The sequence below is a fragment of the Triticum urartu genome, chromosome 7A (assembly GCF_056163025.1).
Source record: "Triticum urartu cultivar PI428250 chromosome 7A, HENAU_Tu73, whole genome shotgun sequence".
NCBI lineage: Eukaryota > Viridiplantae > Streptophyta > Magnoliopsida > Poales > Poaceae > Triticum > Triticum urartu.
The window spans coordinates 636,292,827-636,314,982 of record NC_141879.1 but is presented as its reverse complement, the minus strand read 5'-3'; the positions used below and the strand labels follow the sequence as shown (position 1 = coordinate 636,314,982).

Here is a 22,156-nt window from a genome sequence, read left to right as displayed (position 1 = left end):
TTCCATTTTTCGAGTGCCCCAAATGAGGTTTTTTTGTGAACGACCTACCAAATAATTGTTGCAAAATTGGACCAAATCAATTTTCTAAAATACTAGGACATATTTAATGGACAATTGACCAAATGGTTGGGTGTAAAAAGTTTTGATCCACCTCTCATGAAAAAGACAAATTTCCGCCGATTCAGTTGGAAGCGGGTCAAATTTGTACTGTAGCTGCCTTGTAGTTTTCTCTTTATTTTTTTCAAAAATCATTTCTAGGTACATAAGTATCTATTTAATCAGAGAAATACCAAAAAAATCCAAGATTCAACAACTAGCTAGGAACGGTCATTCTCGCCGTTTTGACCGCATTTTGAAACGGGCATAAAAATTTCAAAAAAAAATTCAAAAATTGGGAAACCTTCGCATTGTGTCATTATATGTGGCCAAGTTCCCAGAAAAAATAATAAACTTGTAATACGGAAATTATTTTTAAAAATTGTTCTCAGAAACGAGCTATCACGTGTGGAGATCAATGGCTTTCAAGCCAAATGATCAATCTTATGGCCACATTCATGGCATAGTTTGTTCAAATGATCTCATATTGTGCAAAAGGGTGCATATTGGAATGAAAAACAATCTTGCCTAAGGAATTTTTCATTTTCTTTGGACGAAAAAACCATTTTCCATTTTTCGAGTGCCCAAAAGGAGTTTTTTTGTGAAAGACCTCTCAAATAATTGTTGCAAAATTGGACCAAATAATTTTTCTAAAATACTAGGCCATATTTAATGCACAATTGACCAAATGGTTGGGTGTAAAAAGTTTTGATGCACCTCTCGTGAAAAAGACAAATTTCCGCCGATTTAGTTGGAAGCGGGTCAAATTTGAACTGTAGCTGCCATGTAGTTTGCTCTTAATTTTTTCCAAAAATCATTTCTAGGTACATAAGTATCTATTTAATCAGAGAAAAACCAAAAAAATCCAAGATTCAACCACTAGCTAGGAACGGTCATTCCCGCCGTTTTGACCACATTTTGAAACGGGCATAAAAAAATCAAAAAAAATCAAAAAATTGGGAAACCTTCGCATTGTGTCATTATATGTGGCCATGTTCCCAGGGAAAATAACAAACTTGTAATACGACAATTATTTTAAAAAAAAGTGTTCTCAGAAACGAGCTATCACGTGTAGAGATCAATGGCTTTCAAGCCAAATGATCAATCTTATGGCCACATTCATGGTGTAGTTTGTTCAAATGATCTCATATTGTGCACAAGGGTGCATATTGGAATGGCAAAAAATGTTGCCTAAGGAAATTTTCATTTTCTTTGGATGAAAAAACCATTTTCCATTTTTCAAGTGCCTAAAAGGAGGGTTTTTTGTGAAGGACCTCCCAAATAATTGTTGCAAAATTGGACCAAATCAATTTTCTAAAATACTAGGACATATTTAATGCACAATTGACAAAATGGTTGGGTGTAAAAAGTTTTGATCCACCTCTCGTGAAAAAGACAAGTTTCCGCCGATTCAGTTGGAAGCGGGTCAAATTTGAACTGCGGCTGCCTCATATTTGCTATTTATTTTTTCCAAAAATCATTTCTAGTTACATAAGTACCTATTTAATCATAAATACATGGTTTGGTGGCGATACGTCGAGGTTTTGGCGGTGGCCGAGGGCCCCAACTCTAGAGCGCGTAAACTCGCATGCCCGCCGCGTGGTCACTGCGTGACCGTGGCGTTGACCTGTTTTCTAGGCGGACTAAGCATGTCTAGTGGGTTGGTCACTCCCCAGGTATGTGCTAGGAAGAAAATTACAACATAAGATTCTCACGAGGAGACCAATCGATGCGGAAACATGAATTAGTAGCCAAGTGTTTGATTAGCGGTACGGGAAATGTACATGACTAATGGGCGTGAGTTTTGGCGGAGGATGATCAGTGACTAAGAAGATCGTATTCACAAATTTTCAGCTCAAGAGGAGGAGCCTAGATGGTAGTTGCTTTGCAAAGTACCACACTGGATATAAATACGAATGTTGAAGCTGGGCTCAAAATAATGAATGGATTGAGCTGGCATTTGGTGGAGGATAGTTATTTGGGCATAGGAAAGCACTGTAGAAAATGGATACTATTTGGACATGCCAAAGTGGTACTTCCTTCACAAAGTGTTGTTTTGAACAGAATAGGAAAATGAATATTGTTGAATTATTTTTGAACTAGGCAAGGAAGGTTTTTTTACATATTTGACAAACATATGACCCACAGAATTTATGACATTTTTTTGGGAATGACAGAAATATAGGTTGCTTCACAACCTAGGGCAAAAATTGCCACATGGACATGACACATAAGCAAAACTGATGAGGTGGTGCCTAGTTATAGCAACCCACCACAATTTACAAGGTTATGACCATCTATATTGGTCATGATCGGCTAGAAATAAGACAGCGGACCAGTGCTATCTGCTTTATGACCATTTCGTGTAAGGAAATTACGAGCTTTTTTACCAAAATGGTCGTTATAATTTAGAGTTTGGAGCCCCCCAAACAGCTTTTGACCAATTGGTCTCAAATGGTCATAGATCTATGACCAATTCTTCTAGGGTCACTGACAGAAGGTCACTAGTTGACATATTTCTTGTAGTGAGGGTCAGTTGGAATTTCCGGTTCACATACCTCCTAGATAAAAATATCTATGTCAACTTGATGGGCATAATTTCTCATAAACACGAAATGCAACAAATAGTTTTAAAAGAGAATATACCACATCTGAATCATAACACGGACGAGGGCCGACGGGGAGGGATATCAAAACCATGGCACTATGTATAACAAACAACATACGGGTAAGATAATTATACGAGTAACTATATATCCAAATCACACAAACATGAATTTTTTATATAAAAAAGATAAGAACAAGAGGCTCACCACAAGGTGGTGCTGGTGACGGGACGGTGCGGGCGACCGACGGTGGTTACGACGGAGATTTAGAAGGCACTAAGTAAACCACACCTATATATGCAAACTAAGTGTTATTTTGACTTAAATTGCATATAAATCAAATACTACCACATATAATTCCTCCCAAATTACTAAAACCCACAAATTAATCACTATATAAACCATTGCAAGAGGTAATCCAGCAATGAGAGATGAAAGGACAAAGTTGCTAACCTTTGTGATCATTTGAATGAATGGGGGCCTTCAAATCTTTACAAAGTTTGGGAAAAATGTGTGATGAGCTCAAGGAAGAAGGGAAGAACAGAGAGGAGGGGGGAAAGGGGGAAGAACATAGCGCGGGTGGACGAAAGGTTTATATAGGACGACCTTTAGTATCGGTTCGAGGCACGAACCCGTACTGAAGGTGCTGAAGGGGCCCAGACTGACAACATTCTGCCACCACTCTCTTTAGTACCGGCTCGTGGCACGAACCGGTGCTAAAAGTTCGGCACAAACCGGTACTAATGAGAGCGGCCCGCCTAGCCGTTGGAACCGACACTAATGGTCACATTAGTGCCGGCTCAAATACAAACCGGGACTAATGAGCTGAACATTTGACCCTTTTTCTACTAATGTTTTCAGCATGGGATTTTTCTTCCAACGAACAAGATCGTTCGGTCGATCGAGCCTCCAAGAGGAAACCAATCAGCAAGCCTCCACCAGGGTGAACGTCAGCTGGATATTTGCGCCCTTATTTTTTTGTGAAATTCATAATTATTTTTATTAGTTTGCCAACATAATCCTATATAAAATGTAGCTAAAGTTACAACTTTAGAAATTCGTCCATGTCTAAACCATTGTGTGGTTGAAATGGTGGTAAATTAGAGGATATTTCGTTTCATAGCATAAACATAAATATTTAACAGTTTTGGCGCAGTACGGACAATTGCGAAGGCCAGCATGCTAGTTAGGTAGTAAGTTCACATACACACTTTAACAGCAAAAAAAATTACAAGGTCTCTTACTCTTACAACATCATCCGCAGTCATGAAATGCACATGTTTACACATCAGTAGCTTATGAAATACAAGTTTCGCATAGCATAAGGCTATCATCTTAGTTTCATAACAGAATAGGTAGGAATAAAGAATTCATTTTTTTGTTAAAATGTCCGACAAGCTCCATAACCAGCACATGAATTGTACTTCTTCTTTGTCAGCAAAATCGGTCTCAACATAATCAACATCTTCCAAAGGGTTGAAGTTGGGATCCTCCAAGTTATTTGATTTAAAACATTACGAAATCAGAATACTCCGTGTCATCCCTAGCTGATTTATGACATTTAGGAGGGGTGAGTATTTCCAAAGATAATACCAAAAATTTAAAACTAAATAATTTAAGATGTAAGCATGCATAAATACAGTTAAAAAGGTGAACCAAAACGGAACTCTTAAACTCAATATATCTTGTAAAAAAGGGCTCAAAATTCATACCAACCAATGATCACATCATTAAACCATGGAAATATGTGAATCTTATTCAATCTCACTCACGAAACACTTCATTGAAACTCTAGTTTAATTTGATCTATAGATATATCACTAATTGATTTGTAACTGTCCAATCATATTGTGAAGTCTGAAAGCATTGAACTTATTACTTCTAAATAAATAATTAGCCATTTGGAACAATCTGCGTCGTTCACACCGCAATTGTTGCATTTTTTTTAATTTATATGTTCCAAAAAGGGATTGAGCTATCATACCAGCATAGAAAGCAGGCATAAGTTTAGGCTACTTTAAAATTGTATTACGCTAGGCACCTAAAAGTACACCTTTTTGAATAGTACTCCCTCCGATTCATATTACTTGTTGCTGAAATGGATGTATCTAGACGTATTTTCCGTACTGTTGTCATCAAGGTTGACCACTTTATTTCCAGTACATCTCAAACTTAGGGACCCGGTTTACATCCCTGTCAAACTACCCCAATGCTTTGATACTGAAAAGGCCTAAATTTAGAACTGTTGTGGAATATCTAAATAATTTGATTAGGCACGAACTGACCTGCATGTAAAATTTCAGGTACAATTCAGTGTGCAAAGAATGAAACGATAACGTTTGCTATATTTTGTATCAGTTTTGCTAAGGTTCAGTCGACTAAGACTTCCTTATGTTTCAGTTCATGCTATATTCCTTTGATCTTGCATGAAGATTCATACAAAAAAAACATTTTCAGTTTTTCTTCTTCTTATATAGTACAAAGTTGATACACTTATTTCGGGACAGCGTGAGTATATCACTTGATTAAGACTTGGTTAAGTCTCAATCGACTGAGACCTAGATACACCCATTTTGTATGTGCTAGCATACAAGATTTTTTACCAGAGAATCCACAGTAACATCATTTATAAAGTGACAGAAACCAAAATTCCCCAAATAATAAAGCCTAGAAGTTTTCGCAAGAAGAAAAGTAATATCTTCAATAATTTGTAAAGGCCCTTAATTAGGAAGTTTCATTAATTACCTTGAGCTTGCCATGCCTCTCGGAGAAAAGGAATGCCCAGAATAATCGATAAGATCCTGACGTGCGTGACGAACTCACCACCAGTGCTCAGATTCTTGATGTGGAATGCCGCCTCGCAGTTCTGTGCAAGGAAGCAAAGCATCTCAGTCCACACGGTAGCTATGAACTCCCATCTTTCAGCTGAGCTTGTGATCTTGAGCAGCTCCTTGGCGGCAGCACTGGCACGGGAGGTGAAAACCCCACGCCCCTCGTAGGCGTACAGGATGACCTTCTTCTGCTCCAGGCGCCCCCCGGAGAAACGTTTGTGAGCGAGAGCTTTGCTCACGTCGCGCCGGAGCTTACCGTACTCGAAACGTCCATCGCTTCCGTTCTTGACGCCACACTTGCCGACGAGGTACATGACGTAGTTTGACAACTGCCTACTCATGTCCCTGTGAAGGGTGGAGGAGCAGTGGTCGTCGGTGGTATTATAGAAGCACATCTCGGTGATCATATGCCACATGAGGACGGCACTCGCGATAGTTCCGCCCTCCAGGTTGAGGATGGACTGATCTATCGACCTTCCTTCCGCTGTCTCCTCCAGTGTCGACCGTGCCCATTGGCCGCGGAACGTGCTGCAGTCCCATTTCCAGTAATGGTGCACGTGTTTAGTGGCCCCTATATCCAGCAGCTTCCCAAAGAGGAACTCCTTGAGATCAGGAGAGACTTTTATGTGCTTGACGTCAGACACAAGGCCAACCTTGCGCAAAACCCATACGAACAGATTAGCTTGCTTCTCGTTGATGCACTCACTAATCAGGTTATACTGCGCCATCTGCCCTGACCACAACCCCTTCCCCAGTGGATGGACAAGCTTGGTCAGATTGAACATTGCCCTCTTACCAGGGAATCCAATCTTCACAAAGGGGCTTCGGCCTGGCAGGTACGGCCAGTATGACGAGATGACCATGAAAATGGAGGTCAAATCCAGTGCGACTGCACCGGCTAACAGCACGTAGGATACCTTGACATCGGCTCTCACGTCGTAGGCGAATTGCCCATCCAGGTCAGCCTTCAGGAACAGCACCAGCGCCGCGGAGGTTGCACCAAACGTGACGAGCCGCTCAATCCCACTGTAGACGAGGTTGAGGTGGTACTGGAGCACCCCATACTTGGTGTACATGAAGTCATAGACTAGTGAGAGCTGGATCTCGGCCAACTTGTAGGCGATCTGGTGCCGGAGCTCTGGCTTCCTCAGGCCTCTCAACTTCCTGATGGCGCGGTCAATTGTGTCACCTTTGTTCCACATCAAGAAAGGAGCCATGTCCGTCAAGAAATTCAACCATATCCGCATCCCCTTCCCAGCCACCTCCACGAGGCCCTCGTAATCTATCTTGTCCTGGCTTTCACTTGATAAAAGATCATGGAGCCTCTGGAAATAGGACTCTGCATCATCAAGGACACTACTCTCTACGTTGAGCACATAGTCCGACATGGAGCTGCTCCCGGGCGTGATGGAGATGCCTGCGACCATGAGCGCCCATATCCTCTCCGCGTATTTGATTGTCCCGGCAATGAACATCAGCACCATGGGTGCCATAAGCTGCTTGGTGCTGACGACGTGCCATGACTTGGTGACGATGTAGACGGCCAGCAGGACCTGCGAGCCGAGGCTCAGGAGGTGACGCTTCCACAGCAAGCTGTCCTCCTTGGAGAATGCCGTGATCGTCTCCTGTCCGCCAAGGTGGAGGAGCAGGAAGGGAGTCCAGAAGAGCAGGAGCTGGTGGCGTGGGTCATTGAGGTGGAGCGCCAGGCGGCCGAGGGTGAAGGTTGCGACGTAGTCTGCCAGCAGGTACGCAACCCACAGCAGCAAGCTGAGGACGCTGGACCTGCGGCGCTTTCGAACTCCTGGGAAAAAGAGGAGGAAGACTTGCAAGGAGAAGCTCGCCAGCACCAGGCATTGGATCTCCCACTGGTTCCATAGCTGCTGGGCACCGGGCAATGAGATGATCGACGTATTGTTCCTGATAAAAGATAATCAATTCCACACTCAATACTAATTTGCAATCTGGCACGTATCTGAGAATGAAATAAATTTATGTATACACCGATCAATAATTGATTAGAAGAGAATGAAGGACACCTGCCTTATTACATTTCTTAAGAAACACAATACAAAGCATGTACACACGTACACTCATGCATCCCTAGATGCACGCATACCTTATCCCTATGAACACCTTTGAAAGTCTGAGCTTGTAGATCTTAAGATTGGCAAAGTTGGTACGGATGCCTTGTAGTTGACGGGCACACCATACACTAGTAGTGGGAGGCAAGTGGTATGGGACGTCTTTGTCTTCCGTTGTCTTCTTCAGAGATATCTGGCTATCGAGAAGTCGGTAGCCGGATAAGGGCGGATGGTACAAACGGCTTGAACGATGAGTTTATGCACTCCAGTGGAAAAACAAGATCTCTGATTGGGTTATGTCGACGCGTGCCTGTGTCATGTCTTTGGTGAACGTGGTGGATTGAAACTTGGCTTTGGGAATGAGAATCTAGAGTTCAACCTTGTGGTGGACTCGTCATTATCGACGCACGTGCGACGATTCCTTCTTGAAAGCGTGACCGAGTAGTCGTGTATTTTTCATTTGAAGGTGTCTTGTAACAAAGGGTTAGTGGCTATCTGGTGGAATCACTATCGCGAGGCATGCGGCCTCATATATTTTTTTTGCTTTATTTCTATGGCAATGTTGTTCGGTTGCTGGATTTTGCATTACTAATAATATATGATTGTATATATCGTGTTGATGCAATGGCCGGGGATATCCTCCTTTTCAAGAAAAAACACCATACACTAGTAAAGAAAAACTTATAAGTTGAGAACGTTAGGGTGCGGCCCTATTTTTGACATCACTGGTGTTCTTGATCCCTTATAGTTAACGGGCACACCATACAGCTCAAAGAGCTATATACCTAGCCGTCTAAATTATGCTTAGTTATATACATTAATTTTACATAGGGGGTCCTACATCCTCTCTCTTAGTTATATACCTAGCCGTCTAGCCAGGGCCGGCCCTGAGGGGGGGCGAGAGGGGCGGCCGCCCAGGGCCCCCGACTACGAAGGGGCCCCCGATACGGACTGCTATGTAGAAGCTTAACCTGCACGCGCGCTAGAAAAAAGATGATGCTGTTGGGATTGGCCCAAGTGGTAATACGAGCAACTATCATCGTAACGAAGAAGCCGAGTAACTAGCGATGATTCTGTTTCCGAAAAAAATGATGATTCTGTTTCTGAAAATTTAGCGATCTTTTGGTTTGATAGGACTCTAGGCAGCCAGGCAGGTGCAACGCATTCCCTCAGAAAATGTAGGTGCGACGCATGATGCATCAGATCAGGCTTCTTTTCATCTTTCTTTGCTCCTCTATCATGGCAGCGCCTTGGCTGATCGGTGATCGGTCTGGTCGCCGCTACCTCGAAATCCTCTCTGAACGTGTGACAACGGTAGCAGCGGCAAGGCCAAGCCTACGATCTAGCTCCGCTTTCTATGCGTGGCATAAGCAGCAACAGCGACATTCGTGATCGACCGCGAAGCAAACTAGGGTTTTGTGACAACCAGGTATACAAATTTACAGCTTAAAAAAAAGGTATACAAATTTACAATGCTTATCTGCTTGGTCTTCGGCATTCTCTGCAGATTGCACGTAGGTTTGGAAAAAAATACTCTCTCCGTTTTAAATATAATTAAGTCTTTTTAGGTATTTCAATAGGGACTATATACGAACTAGAAAACACGTAAGATAGCACAACATGTTTTTTTACATGAATTTTTATCACTGGCTACTATCGTTATCTAATACCATCGGTGAGGCTACATGGTTGATCCGGTTGCATTGTGAGATCTATACCTCATAGATATTATTTGGAAAGGCTCTATCAAGTATTTATGATTTTTTTACAGTTTGCCCATTCAGTTAGAGTACTCCCGATTACCATTTATAACAGGAGCACTTCAAAACCATTGATATCACCATCATAGTTTTAAATAGCAGACTATGCCAAATAGTGTCGGGTTCTCCAAATCAGCTAAAGCGAGGCTATAACCGGCTATTTAATAACTTCACCGGACAACAATTACATGAACACCATTTGACAGCACCCTTCTCAAACCGCTATAGCAGAGCTATAACTGGTTATTTAAAACTCTAATCTTGGTTGATAACTCTTCACGGATGTCATACTCTACATACTAAGGGCCCCTAGTTCTACTCTACATACTAAGTGAAGCCACATATGATGAACTGTGGGCTCCAAGGCGGCGCCTTCAGGAATGATACGACACCGGAGCGCCATCATCCCCCGATCTGAGAATCAGGGTTCCCCCTAGAGCAACACGACAGGCAATGAGAGCCGCGATGACACTTTCAAGAAGGGAACGAAATTCATCGCCGCCAGTCCGTCCGAAGATAGATCAGGTTTTCACCCGGCCACACTCACCACAACTGCATGCCACACACCAGCCACCACGCCCACACGGCCGTGGCAACTGGGTAGCACCGAGCCACGGGCTCTGCCCATGAGCACCGTGGAACCACCACCAGGGCCGCCACCCCGGCATCCAAGACCTTGACACCATCTCACCTGAGCCCCCTCGTTGCCCCAACCAAAGATACGAGCGAAAAGGACCCGCCTTTCGCACCCCCGGGCGGCCCCTAGTCCATATTAATTTATTTATTTTAACATTCATGCATGTCACCTTATCATGTAAATATGCATGCAAAAGACCAAACTCAATATGCAAACATGCATGAAAAAAGATCCGCCTCATCAATAATTAAATACAAGAAATCTTATATGTTCTTAGTTTTAGTTCTCATATTATTCATCCAAATATAATGTCAAAATACTCAAATATCATGCACGGGGTATCTTATAGTTTTATCTCCAAAATGATTTTAGAGACCGCCGACATGCCTAGAGTTTCATATATTAACTCAAGACTCTTATACATGTATGCACAATCACTCTTACAGTGTGTTTGGCAATATTTAGGAAGGGGGATGGGAGTTTAGAATAAGGATTTGTATTGAGATTAGACATGGGATGAGTCGTTTTATTCCCAATCTTCTGTTTGATGCACGATAGGAATTATGTGTGAGAATTAAGGACAAACTTTAATTCCTTGTTTGGTTCGTGGGAATTGACGAGGGACTAGACAAAGGAAGTTAAAACAAGTTATGATGAACGGTTAGATTAACTCACTAAAACAATTGCCTCCCAACTACCACCTCCTCCCCTGTTAATAAACGGTGAGAGTTGGAGTCTCAAGTCCCATAACTATTCCCTTATAAATTCCCAATTCCTCCAACCAAACAATAGATTTAAAGTCTCGTACCCCTTCAATTCCCATTCCCCCTAATTATCCCCAACCAAACCAGATGTTAGGGAATGCACACATAGCCTATCCTTATGAGCACCTAAAGAAACAAGCCGACAAATTTTGTGATTGACAAAGTCACCCGTCACCTTATAATCAACATAAATGTCTTTTCCCACAGAATGAACAACACTGGGAAGGCTGAAATAAATCCAAAAAATGCAAGCACTGGTGCGAACTTTAAGCCACTAAGACTTGAACCATGGTGACCTGGTTCAACCAAACCATCCAAGCTACCCTCGATTAACTAAGTTTCTGATTCGAAAGCATCAAGGATAACTATCCATTGAGATATATACAACAGACAAGCTTACTGTAGGATCCAAATGATAATTTGTTGAATCATGTGGCGTATACCTTTTATGATGTACTACCGTGATAGATTTTATGGGTCTCTGCCTAGTTATAACTCTCAAATCTCAAATGCGCATTTAACTTGCATGGTAGGTGGGTAAGTTCAGTACCATCTTGTTAGTTGAGCACGAGTGGCATCATCAATATATAATATGAATTGTTCTACTACTTTTTATTAACATGAGTAAAGAGATAAATGACGTGCGCCAATTCACTCCACACCCACTACGCAACGGGCATGTGTCATGAATCAACTCCGGATCAGGTTTCGGCTATTGTTATGCGTCTTATTGGTATAACTATTTTTTTGCTTGACAGCACACTACTAAGGCAAGTTTTGCCTGGAGAGATTTCTTCCATCGTGTGTCATCTTCATCTCTTCATTCTCCACCCATCTTGTCTATGTGGAGTAAATATATACATAGGAGAGGGGCTACAAAAGCAGACACAACAGTAGACAGAACACAAACACCAGTCAAGTTCCTTGTGTTGCACTGCTTCTGCACGCGAGAGGAGGCCTCTGAAACTGTTTCTCTTGAGAACCTGCAATGGGCGAGGGGTGATCATCTGCTGTCACCACTTTCTCTGTGGCGGATGATCAATTAACTTCAACACCATAGGCGATGAAGTTGCTCCACCAGAGTTTTCGGTGAACCCATATGCTCTAATCTTCTCTCTCTTGACCATACGAGTATCAGCTAGATGTTCCTAGTCTGCCGTATTCAATTTTCTATGTCAATAACCTTGTTGTGAATCTTGATTAAGCTTAACCAAAAATTGCTTAATTTCCTAACAATTCAAAAACATTATGTGTTTTAGGTAATTTTTGTTGGCTGATTTTGCTGCTGCTATGAAACCGAGCATGTTTGCACGTGCTCATTTCAAAAGGTGGTAGACCAAAACCATCATGTGTCTCACCGCTATCAACGTGTGCTGGGTTTCGGCTGGCACTACGAGGGGACTGCTTACTCTTGAATAAAGACAATACATTCTCGAAGGCCACTGTAACCTTTGTTGGTGTCGTCATAAGTGTGCTGGGTAACAGGTTGGTTGATGCATATTTCATATGAAGGATGCCAAATAAACGTGGGATGCACTTGAATCGAGTTTCGGCATCACCGATCTTGGTGGTGAACTATAATACTATAGAGGAGTTTAATGACTACATAATGGTTAAGAACAAGTCCTTGGTTGGACAAGCCCTTGAGCTGTAGTGGATGTAAAAAAGAATTCGAGCTCCCTAAATGTATGTTATTCAACAATTTTGTTGTCGGGAGCATTGTTTCTATGTTTCCTCCTACATGGAGGAACTTTTCCACTCTTGGAAACACCAGATGCAAGAGGCCTATATTGAAGTCTCATTGGATCTTTGGATGTTGAAGAGAAGGCAAGGGCAAAGGTCACCCAATCTAAAGGAGTATATGGACGTTCCACTGCTAATGGGATGCAAAAAAATGCCCACAATTTCACGGGAAAGAACAAAATCTCCAACACTGACAACTTCAAGAGGAAGAAGGCCCAAAAGGGGCACAACAAGAACAAGGAGAAAGATCATAGCTAGGTTTGCGGTGAGACGTGTCATTAAGCTCCTCAATGTACGGACCGCCATGGCCAGAAAATGATGTTGGATAAGGTTCAAAATCTATCAAGATGATCATTGGCAATACCGAAAGGATAACATCTAGATATGGTAATTTACCAAATATTTTTTCAGTATGTCAATCTACCGATTGGTGGGTTGACACTAGTGCTAATAGTCATGTGTATGTTAAAAACAATCCTTGTTTACCTCTTATCAGGCACCCTGAGACATTGTCTATGTATGGATCCTTTTGTTGGAAAGGGCTGTGAATGTGGAGGTTTGTTTCATCACTCTTTAGAGGACCTTTGTAATAAAGTTGTGAACCATGTATGCACTAGCGCCGATTAGATTAATGTTTCGCATTCATAATTTTGTCACATAAATTTTGGTTATATACTTATATCACATGGCTAGTTAGTATGAGTTTAGTTCCAAAATTCACCTTAGCCAAAGGATCTAATTGCCAAGCATGTGTGCAATTTAAGCAACCTCAAAAGCCTCACAAGGGCACCATTAGAGTTGGTACATTTAGATATGTGTGAGATGAATGATGTGTTGACAAAAGGTGAAAGAAATACTTCATGACTTTCACTAGTGATTCCACTAGATATTGTTATGTCTTTTGAAAATGAAAAATGAGGCTCTAGACTACTTCAAAATCAATAAATTCTAAAAGTTGGGAATCAGCTTGAAAGAAAAATCAAAATGATTCGGTCTAATTATGGTGGATAGTACTTTTCTAAGGAATTTAATTTTTTTTGCATTGAACATGGCATAATCCATGAGAGGGCATCTCTTAATTCCTTTAAATACAATTGGATTGTTGGAAGGAAAAATGAAACTCTATCTCACTTGCTTAACGCCATGTCAGACACTGTTGGTTTATCGAAGAAATGGTGGGGGAGGTTAATTTACAAAATATTCCATATATGGTTTGTAGTGAATTACGCTGACTCTAATTCTCCAATATTCTAGAGTGTCACATAGATCATAAATTATTAGTCTAGATGCCAAAGGAAGGAATAATTCCCATTGTAAGTACGACACACGATTCTTGATTTTTGTATGTGACACCTTATAATCCAACACATAGGGGTTAGTTTGTGAGTATTCATTCTAAATTAAGGATACAATGAGAAAATGTGATAAATATGAGAAAAGTTAAAGGAAGACATCAATAAATTTGCATCCAATCCTTACATTAAAGTCGACATAGTAGTAACTACATGTCACCAAAATCTATGTGTATATGATTTTCTAATTACTAGATTCACCCTAGAGTTTATGTGTACAAAGAACGATAATCAAGTGCTATAATTGTAGTAAAGATATCTTCCTTCGTTTGTTATCTAGCCGCATTATTTATCGACTATGTGACAATCTGGAATATTGTAGAATTACAATAAAAATATTCATTGCAACTATAGGCAGTGAATTTTTCAAATTATCCTTTGCCTTGCCATATCTTTGGTAATCCGGACCTTTCTATAATCATATAAGTGGAAAGCATAAGATAGTTCTCCCCTATCGGCGTACTTTTTTAACATGAGCCGTCAAATGAACTAAATATATGTTTTATTTTTTATCGAAACAAAGTTGTATCATTTTTTGGCAATCAACATTAAATTCACAGATGCTTCATTCAAAAGCATAAAATCTGAACCAGTCAATCCAAAACGAATATATGCAACTAATTAAGGGCATGCTTACAAGAGACTTATTTTTGGCAAAATATTACAATTAATTAAAATTTGACATAAATGCCACAACTTTACCAAGGAATAACATTATGCCAATCCGTCTCTATTGAATAAAAAACTGATAGAATAAACCCCCTCAGCCTCTCGCGATCTCGTCACCCCCCACGGGTGACTGGCCGCACACCTGACCCCTCCCCCAATCCCTCTCTCCAGTAGCCGTCGCTGGGTCAGGCCCGGGCAGCGCCGATGGCGTCCCCCGGCCTTTCCCCCAAAAGGATGCTCCAGCATGGGGCTGCACGGATCCGAGGGGTGCTCCCAGGCAGCGGCGGTTCGATGAGGCGGTGGGGTGACTGGCCGTGGGCACGGGGGCTCTGCAGCGCGACAGCGTGAGCTGGCGGCGCCCGCTCGGCCCAGATTCAAGCCCCTTTGGGCCTCATCTGGGTCTGGGCGGGCAGACGGCAGGAAGTGTCGGTGGCGTGGCTCCCTGGAGGCGGAGGTGCCGCGTCGAGCTGGTGGGTGGCGGCGGCGCTAGCGCCGATGTGCTGCAGCATGGCGGTGGAGGCTTTGTGGGCCCGTTCAGGGCCCGACCGAGCCCGCGGGAGGCCTGGCATGCCTCTGCTGCCGTGCCCGGGCGGCTCTCATGACGGTGCTGGAGGCACTGGCCTCTGGCGCGTTGGCGGTGTTGGTGGTTCCCTCCCGTGCGGCTTCGGTGATGTCGCCCCCGCTTCCTGACGCTCCCTCTCTCCGTCCTCTAGGCCTCGTGATGGTGAACTCAATGAGAAGATGTGGGTGGCATCAAGATCGTGGTGGCGCATGTTGGTGGGTGTCAAGTTGTTTGGAAGGCTTCGGATCGGTTGGGTAGTGGCGTTTTGGGTGCGGGAGAAATCCCTGCCGGTTCATCCGGCTCCTGAAGGGTGTCGGAGGTACCCATCCCCCACTCCCCTTCGTGTGCCGGGGGAAACCCTAGGACTTGTCCGGGCAGCAGCGTCGTCGTCCCATTCCTTCTTGGCGGTGCTGCTTATTACGCGGCGGTTTGGAGTCTAGGAGTGTGGTGGACGATTCTGATGGGCGCATCGGCGGCAGGTCATCCACGCTTCGTTGAGCTGTCGTTTTGGGCATTAGTTTCTTTTTCTTTTTCTCTTTTCTTTTGGGCTTGATGTGTTCTCTGCCAAAGCACTTGTTCTGTGATTGGTGTTGGTTGTTTTATATTAGAAAACGGGGGAAACTCTTTTCGCCATTGTATAAAACAACTCTCTATGATCAAGAAACTTTGGCAAATTTGTCTTGGAGACACTGACAGACAAAACTAAGCAAATTACCCACAATTATATATTCTAGGACACGCACACATGCATTGTAGCGAAAATTTTGACATTTAGTATGGATACATAGGGAATAACACTTTTCATTTCTAATGAATATGAAATAATACATATTTTAAGTATTAAAAATGTCCTCAATTTTCAAAGGGAGTAATATTTAGGTTCATGAGGTGGAAATGTTAGCAATAAGTTTGCCAGATAAAACCATACCGCATGTTTTTATTTCACTAATACATGTGCAAAAAAAGGTCAAATTTGGATACTGGAGACCTTGCCCATGCCTAACGAATCATCTATGTATGAGATACAATTAGTATTCTTAACATAATTTTCAAATGAAGACACTAACGCTCTTAGTTTTCCATGGTGATAAGATGCATATCCGCCAATTCCTACTGCAAAATGTAATAAATGTTGTATTTTTATTATATACTAAGTCAATTGTTTCTCTCCAGTTGTGCAGTAACATGGAGGCATTAAAGAAGCAGAGCTCAAGTGATGAAAGAGATTCAACAATATGAAGATGGGATAGGAAATAAAAATGGATAGTGGGTGATGAATGAAAGGTGGAATATATTGGTTCAACTACTCATTGGTGATCAATATAAATCTTTATCCTAATTGGTTCTTTACTTCCAAAAGTTAAGGGAAATTATAGGCTATCTTCCTAAAACCATCCAAAAAACTATATAAAATATTGTTATTTTCAAATTAAACTTATTAATGACCCATATATTATAGTTTTCACACAATTAAGATGAATTTATGATTAATTAGATTTTGTTCTAATAGCCTAATACTAAAATATATGATAAAGATTGATAACATTGCATGTGCATTTGCATGGGCCACTCTACTAGTTTGAACGATGGTAAAAAAAGGTTAAGGCTCCTACTTGCGTACATAGGGTTGCTTGGCAAAAGTTATTGTGGCGGTTCTAAAGAAACACAAACTTGCACCAAAACCATTTGTTGTGTCATTAATGGATATACTGCACATAGTATTGGTTATAGATTTTTAGCGGTGAAATGTAGAGTACTTTACCTGAAATTTGGTAGCATCTTTGAGTCTAAAGATGCAACTTTATTAGAGGATATTTTTCCTACAAGAGATATGCCTAGCATGTCAAGTCAACAATCTGATCCTAAATCATTCAATCCAATGAAAGATTCTGAACATTCCAGCGATGAATGTTCTGATGAGGATAACAATCAAGCTCCTCCAAGGAGAAAAAGACAAACAACTTCAAAGTATTTTCTTAATGATGTATCCCACTACCAGTTCAAAAGGTGAAGCATCTTTGAGAGTAGACTACTCGACGGAAGCACTTTAGAGAGAGATTGGTGCTATCTTAGCTAATGGAACTTGACAGATCACCAATTGGCCTTGCACTTTAGAGTAGACGTAAATGTGTATTCAAATAAATTACAGATCTGATGGTACTACTAATTAAAAAGCACAAGGCAAGGCTTGTTTTCAAGGTTTATACCCATACCAAGGTGAGGGTTTCTTTGATACTTACTCACTTGTGGCTAGACTAGCCACAATTCAAATACCATTATCCATGGCTACCTCACATGACATTCTCATTCACCAAATGGACATTAAGAGAACTTTCCTAGTTGGGGAGTTGGACGAGAAAATTTATATGGAACAACCAGATGAATTTGTAGTGCCGGGTCAGGAAAGGAGGTCTTGTAAGTTGTTAAATTTTTTGTTTGTTCCAAAACAAGAACCAACGCAATTGCATAAGAAGTTTGACGAAACCTTGACTTCATAGGTTTTGTTTTCGACAAATCTGTCTACTAATGCTATGGTGGGGCGAGGGAGTGATCTTATGCTTGTGTGTTGATAACATATTAATTATTGGGGTCACGCTCTAAGTCATTGAAGAGATCAAAACTTTCTTATCTCAATGTCTTGAGATGAAAGATAGTGGAGAAGCTAATGTTATGTTGAACAACAAGTTGTTGAGAATTGAAAACAATGTGATTACCCTTGTGTAATCACATTATGTGGAAAAGGTGTTGAGCAGATTTGGGTATTCCCATTCAAAACTTTTGCAACAGCTTATAATCTTTGTATGTTGCTTCGAAAGAGTCAAAACCACTAGAAATCAATTGAGATTTTCTCAAATAATTGGTTCGCCGAACAATTCAGCAAGAGTCACGAGGCCTGACATCTCGTTTTCTATGAGCAAACTAAACCGTTTTCTTTATAGTCCGGGAATGATCATTAGCATGCTGCCGAGAGAGTAATGCGTTATGTAAAAGGCACCATGAGCTATGGCATCCACTACACAGGGTATCCAAGAGTACTTGAAGGGTATAGTGACTCAAGTTGGATATGTGGTGTTGATGGTATAAAGACAACAAGTGTATATATATTCACTCTTGGTTGTGGTGCTATATCATGGAAGTCTTGCAAGCTAACGAGCTGAATAATGGAAGAAGACGTCACAACATTAGATACGAATACTTTTGAAGTAAAATGGCTTCGTGAATTCCTAGTGGACTTGCCTGGGCTTGGAAAACCCATACCATCTATCCTCACGAACTATGAAAAATCAAACTATATTTGCTAAAGTGAGTAGTCCAAATGATAATACGATGAGTTCATGACACGTAAAGAGAATATTAAAATATGTCAAGAAATTGAAAAACTCTGAGTAATGGCGTTAAATTATGTTTCAACAGCTAAAAATCTAGCAAATCCTTTTACAAAAGGTCTATTAAGGAATATGATAAATAATGCATCAAAGGAGATGGATTTGAGACAGACAACACTTGTGGAAGGGAAAACCCAACACATGTGACTGGAAACCTAATGAATTAGTACTTGGTAAAATAAACCTCTGCTGTTAGAGAGAACATTTAATAAACTCACTTCAGCAAATGTGCACTTCTCTCACTGATACTATATGTCATACTAATTATTCTTAATGTCTTATTTTTGCTTGTGGAAGTAAAGACGGTGTTCTACACGCCTATATTAGTTAAATTTCCGGTCAAAGTCTATAAGATCTGGTAATATCTAGTAAGCTCATGAAAGGTGGGAAGTTTGACATATGTGTTCCACCAGCGGGGCAGCCTTGGCACTCATGTACTGGTAACGACATTCAGTGAAATTTGTCAGCTCAAGACTGACAATTCAAGGCATTGTTCGTTGTTCAGTTGTGGATAATGGTGGCCGCTTCTCTTGCTGGAGGTCAACCTTAATCGATCTTCACTAAACTGCGGACATATTAAATAATACAATTGAAACAAAATGCAATCCAATGTGCCTATGAGATTTGATGGAGGGACCGTTAGATTTTATGGGCCTCGTTCCACTATATCTTATACCTCATTCCCTTTAAATATCTGGAATGACACCGCACACTTATGCCAAAACAATGAACTACCAGGAAATCAAAAGTATGTTTTTAGCAACCATGAAAAACACTAACATAGCAAAAATAACACGTTCAAAGTTGTAAGCTGTCTCGGGGGGGGGGGGGGGGGGGGGGCATGGGCGGATCTGGGCCCCAGGCAGTGGCCTGGGGCGTGACAAATTTCCCAGCCTATATGTCTAGAGAGAAAAAAGCTGGCCTGGGGCGCAGCCCACTTCATACCCCTGTTGCTGGGCAATTAGCCAGCCCAATAACCAAAAAGTGAACGAAAACAAGAAAGGCAGAAGGGCCTGTGCTGCTGGTACGTAGCGTACGAGAGTCTTTTATGACCGAAGATGTTTTGACGTAGCGTGCGTAGCCCGTGTTAGGCTAGTTGCTGAAGAGATTTTTCTTGGTAGCCACTGTTTCCAAATCCCAATTTTTCTTGCTAGTTTTCTTTTGCGGGAAATTTCTCTTGCTAGTTGCCACTGTTTGATGCTTGATTGAGAAAAGATTATTAATTCTTAATGCTTTTCCCTTTTCATATTGTATTCCTTAGTTTTGTAGTTCTGCAGAGAACATAAATGTCAAATCCGGTTTAGTAATTCACATTTTGCATTTGTTATTAAATCAGCTAAGTTAAAAAAATGCCTGAATGCACCGATTTGCAATTCAAAATTTATACTTTTTTTGGGAAATTTATAAAATGAACACCAGATATAATAAAAATTACATCCCGGTTCATATACTACCTAGCAACGACTACTACCACAGAAGCGAACCGAAGACGCGTCGCCGTCGTCGCCCCTGCCTGACTTTTATATGCTTTGAAACTGTATTTTTAGGAGGGGGGGGGGGGGGGGGTGGTTATTTTTTGACCCTTAGTTTCTCGCCTGGGGCGTCGGCCAATCCTGGCTCCGCCAGTGTGTGTGTGTGTGTGTGTGGGGGGGGGGGGGGGGGGGGTTATCGTCAATTAAAAGGAGATATTTGCAAGTGTGTAAGTTTAGTCTCATGATGCTGGTTGAGAAAGAGTTACACAATATAGAAGGTGAGCTGTTAGAGCAATAACGTTAACGTCTGCGCTCAGTCACCCACTTCACGCCACACCACCCAAGCATGCGCGTCATGTTTCATGAATTGAGTTCAGGTTCAGCCTAATGTTATGCGCCATGTTGGAAGAACAAAAGTTTTGCTGGGCAGTGCACTATTAAGGTGGCTCTAGGTGTGTATGTGAATACTTGAGCTCTTTGTGGATAGATTCTACTTCTAGAGATTTCTTACAAACACAACATTAGACAGAACACACACACACACACACACACACACACACCAGCCAAGTTCCTTGTGTTGCGTTGCTTCTACGGCGACTGCATGCATAGCTGTTCGGGAAAGAAGACCTCCGGATCCTCGTTCATTAAGAGCCCGCACTGAGTAAGGTTTTTGGGGACGTCCTGATGCAGCTGATCGCTCAAATTTGACTACATCCTTGATAACCGATCGTCTGCTTCCACTACTTTGTGTGTGATGATCACCTCATCTTCAACACCATGGCCGACGAAGTTGCTGCACGGAGTTTTTGATGAACTCGTATATATGCTCTGATCTTCTCTGTCTTGACACGTGACTTTGGTCCATATGAGTATCCGCTAAAAGTTCTAGTGTGTCACTATGCGATTTGCCACAACAGTATCCTTCTGATGATGCTAATCCGAATTAAACATAATCAAAATTTGCTTAATTTCCTAACATATTGTCAGTTCCACAAACATCGGAGGTGCGTGTTTACGGTTAAAAAAGAAGTATACGCTTTGTGCTCCGATGCCAAGTCTGGATCTGTGGCAGATTAATGTTTCAGGTCACGTGTATCTTTACACCTCATTCCACACCGAAGAAGCCAACTATGGCGCATGCCACCGACACATCTCACGTGCCTCCAAGTGACGAACATGCTACTAATTCTTACTGCATGGTTTTAGCGAATAACAATTAGCCTAACAAATTGCGCGCACACACACACACATCATCTAGTCTAGAGTAGACCAAGCAGGAAGAAAACAGGATACTCTGGTGTAAGGTTCGATGCTCCGTGATATTGATAAGTGAAAATCAAGCAGTTTCTGAGTTACCTCGTATCCGCGGGCGATCCAACGCTAGTGTTCATGGCTTGCACGCCCGTTGCTCTGTTTTTCTGTCTATCTTCCCCTCTCAGGCTTGATATTTGGTACTCCTTGACTTCTCTGCTTGAGGAAGCCGCTGTGATAGAACTATCACGCTGCTCGCGACAGGGGAGGCCTCACGCATAAAGGGGTGTCGAATAAGGAAAAGTAGGAAAACTGCTCCAATTGCAGGCAAGAATCCTATCCTCTCATTGGAAGGAAGGAATGACGTAAAGGTAGGAAAGATGCTCCAATTATCCCAAAAAAATTAAAAAAAATGAAAAGGTTGCTTCAATTCCAAGGGTATAGTATCTTATCTGCAGCGACCATACCTGGGTTGAGACCCACGTAAATACACACCTGCGATACCTTCTCCGCTGCGTGGGAGATGTTCTAGTGCGGGTGCGGTGGCGCCAGCGAGGGGTAGGTGGGCGCCGGTGGCCACTGTTATCCCGACGGAGAGGGCGAGGGATGAGCAGAACTTTGAGTGGTTATGGGAGTCACTCGTGTGGCACCTTCATTGGTTCGTTACATTGGCCCTTCGTTGTGTGCCACGTTTTGTATAGCTATGGCAACATTGTCTTGAAGCAGAAAGTAATAGCGCAAAGTCATTTTGCGCGTCAACGCATGATACCGGTAGATCTAGCACCGCATTCTAGTTCTGAGATTTGTGCTAACCTATGGCCCACCTGCATGTATAGTCTTTGTATTGATTTCTCAGTTGTTTGTATTTTAATATAGTCAAATGATTTAAATCATCATCTGGTCCTACCACGAGCACCTCCATGCATCTTTCTCCCTCTGTCACCGT

At 41.9% G+C, this 22,156-nt stretch overlaps 1 protein-coding gene across 4 annotated transcripts; it reads right to left on the bottom strand.

The window, feature by feature from the left end:
• Positions 1 to 3,865: 3,865 nt before the first annotated feature.
• LOC125521758 (uncharacterized) lies at positions 3,866 to 21,889 on the bottom strand. 4 transcript variants are annotated; one of them, XM_048686820.2, is made up of 4 exons: positions 21,706 to 21,889; positions 21,316 to 21,546; positions 5,448 to 7,450; positions 3,866 to 4,249 (listed from the first exon to the last, which is right to left on the bottom strand). In XM_048686820.2, the coding sequence occupies exons 2-4, from the start codon at positions 21,348 to 21,350 to the stop codon at positions 4,209 to 4,211; spliced, it is 2,079 nt and encodes a 692-aa protein (XP_048542777.1). In that variant the 5' UTR covers positions 21,351 to 21,546; positions 21,706 to 21,889; the 3' UTR covers positions 3,866 to 4,208. The 4 variants fall into 4 exon arrangements, with proteins under 4 accessions (XP_048542777.1, XP_048542776.1, XP_048542778.1 ...); XM_048686819.2 differs by having other exon boundaries at positions 21,678 to 21,881; XM_048686821.2 differs by having other exon boundaries at positions 21,316 to 21,481; positions 21,706 to 21,881.
• Between the last annotated feature and the right edge of the window lie 267 nt (positions 21,890 to 22,156).

Coding starts and splice junctions, on each gene's coding strand:
- LOC125521758 (XM_048686820.2), bottom strand. CDS start 21,350: ATGAACACTAGCGTTGGATCGCCCGCGGATACGAG. Junction 7,451..21,315: donor GGATCGCCCGCGGATACGAG/GTAACTCAGAAA, acceptor ATCTTTTATCAG/GAACAATACGTCGATCATCT. Junction 4,250..5,447: donor AGAGGCATGGCAAGCTCAAG/GTAATTAATGAA, acceptor GTCATAAATCAG/CTAGGGATGACACGGAGTAT.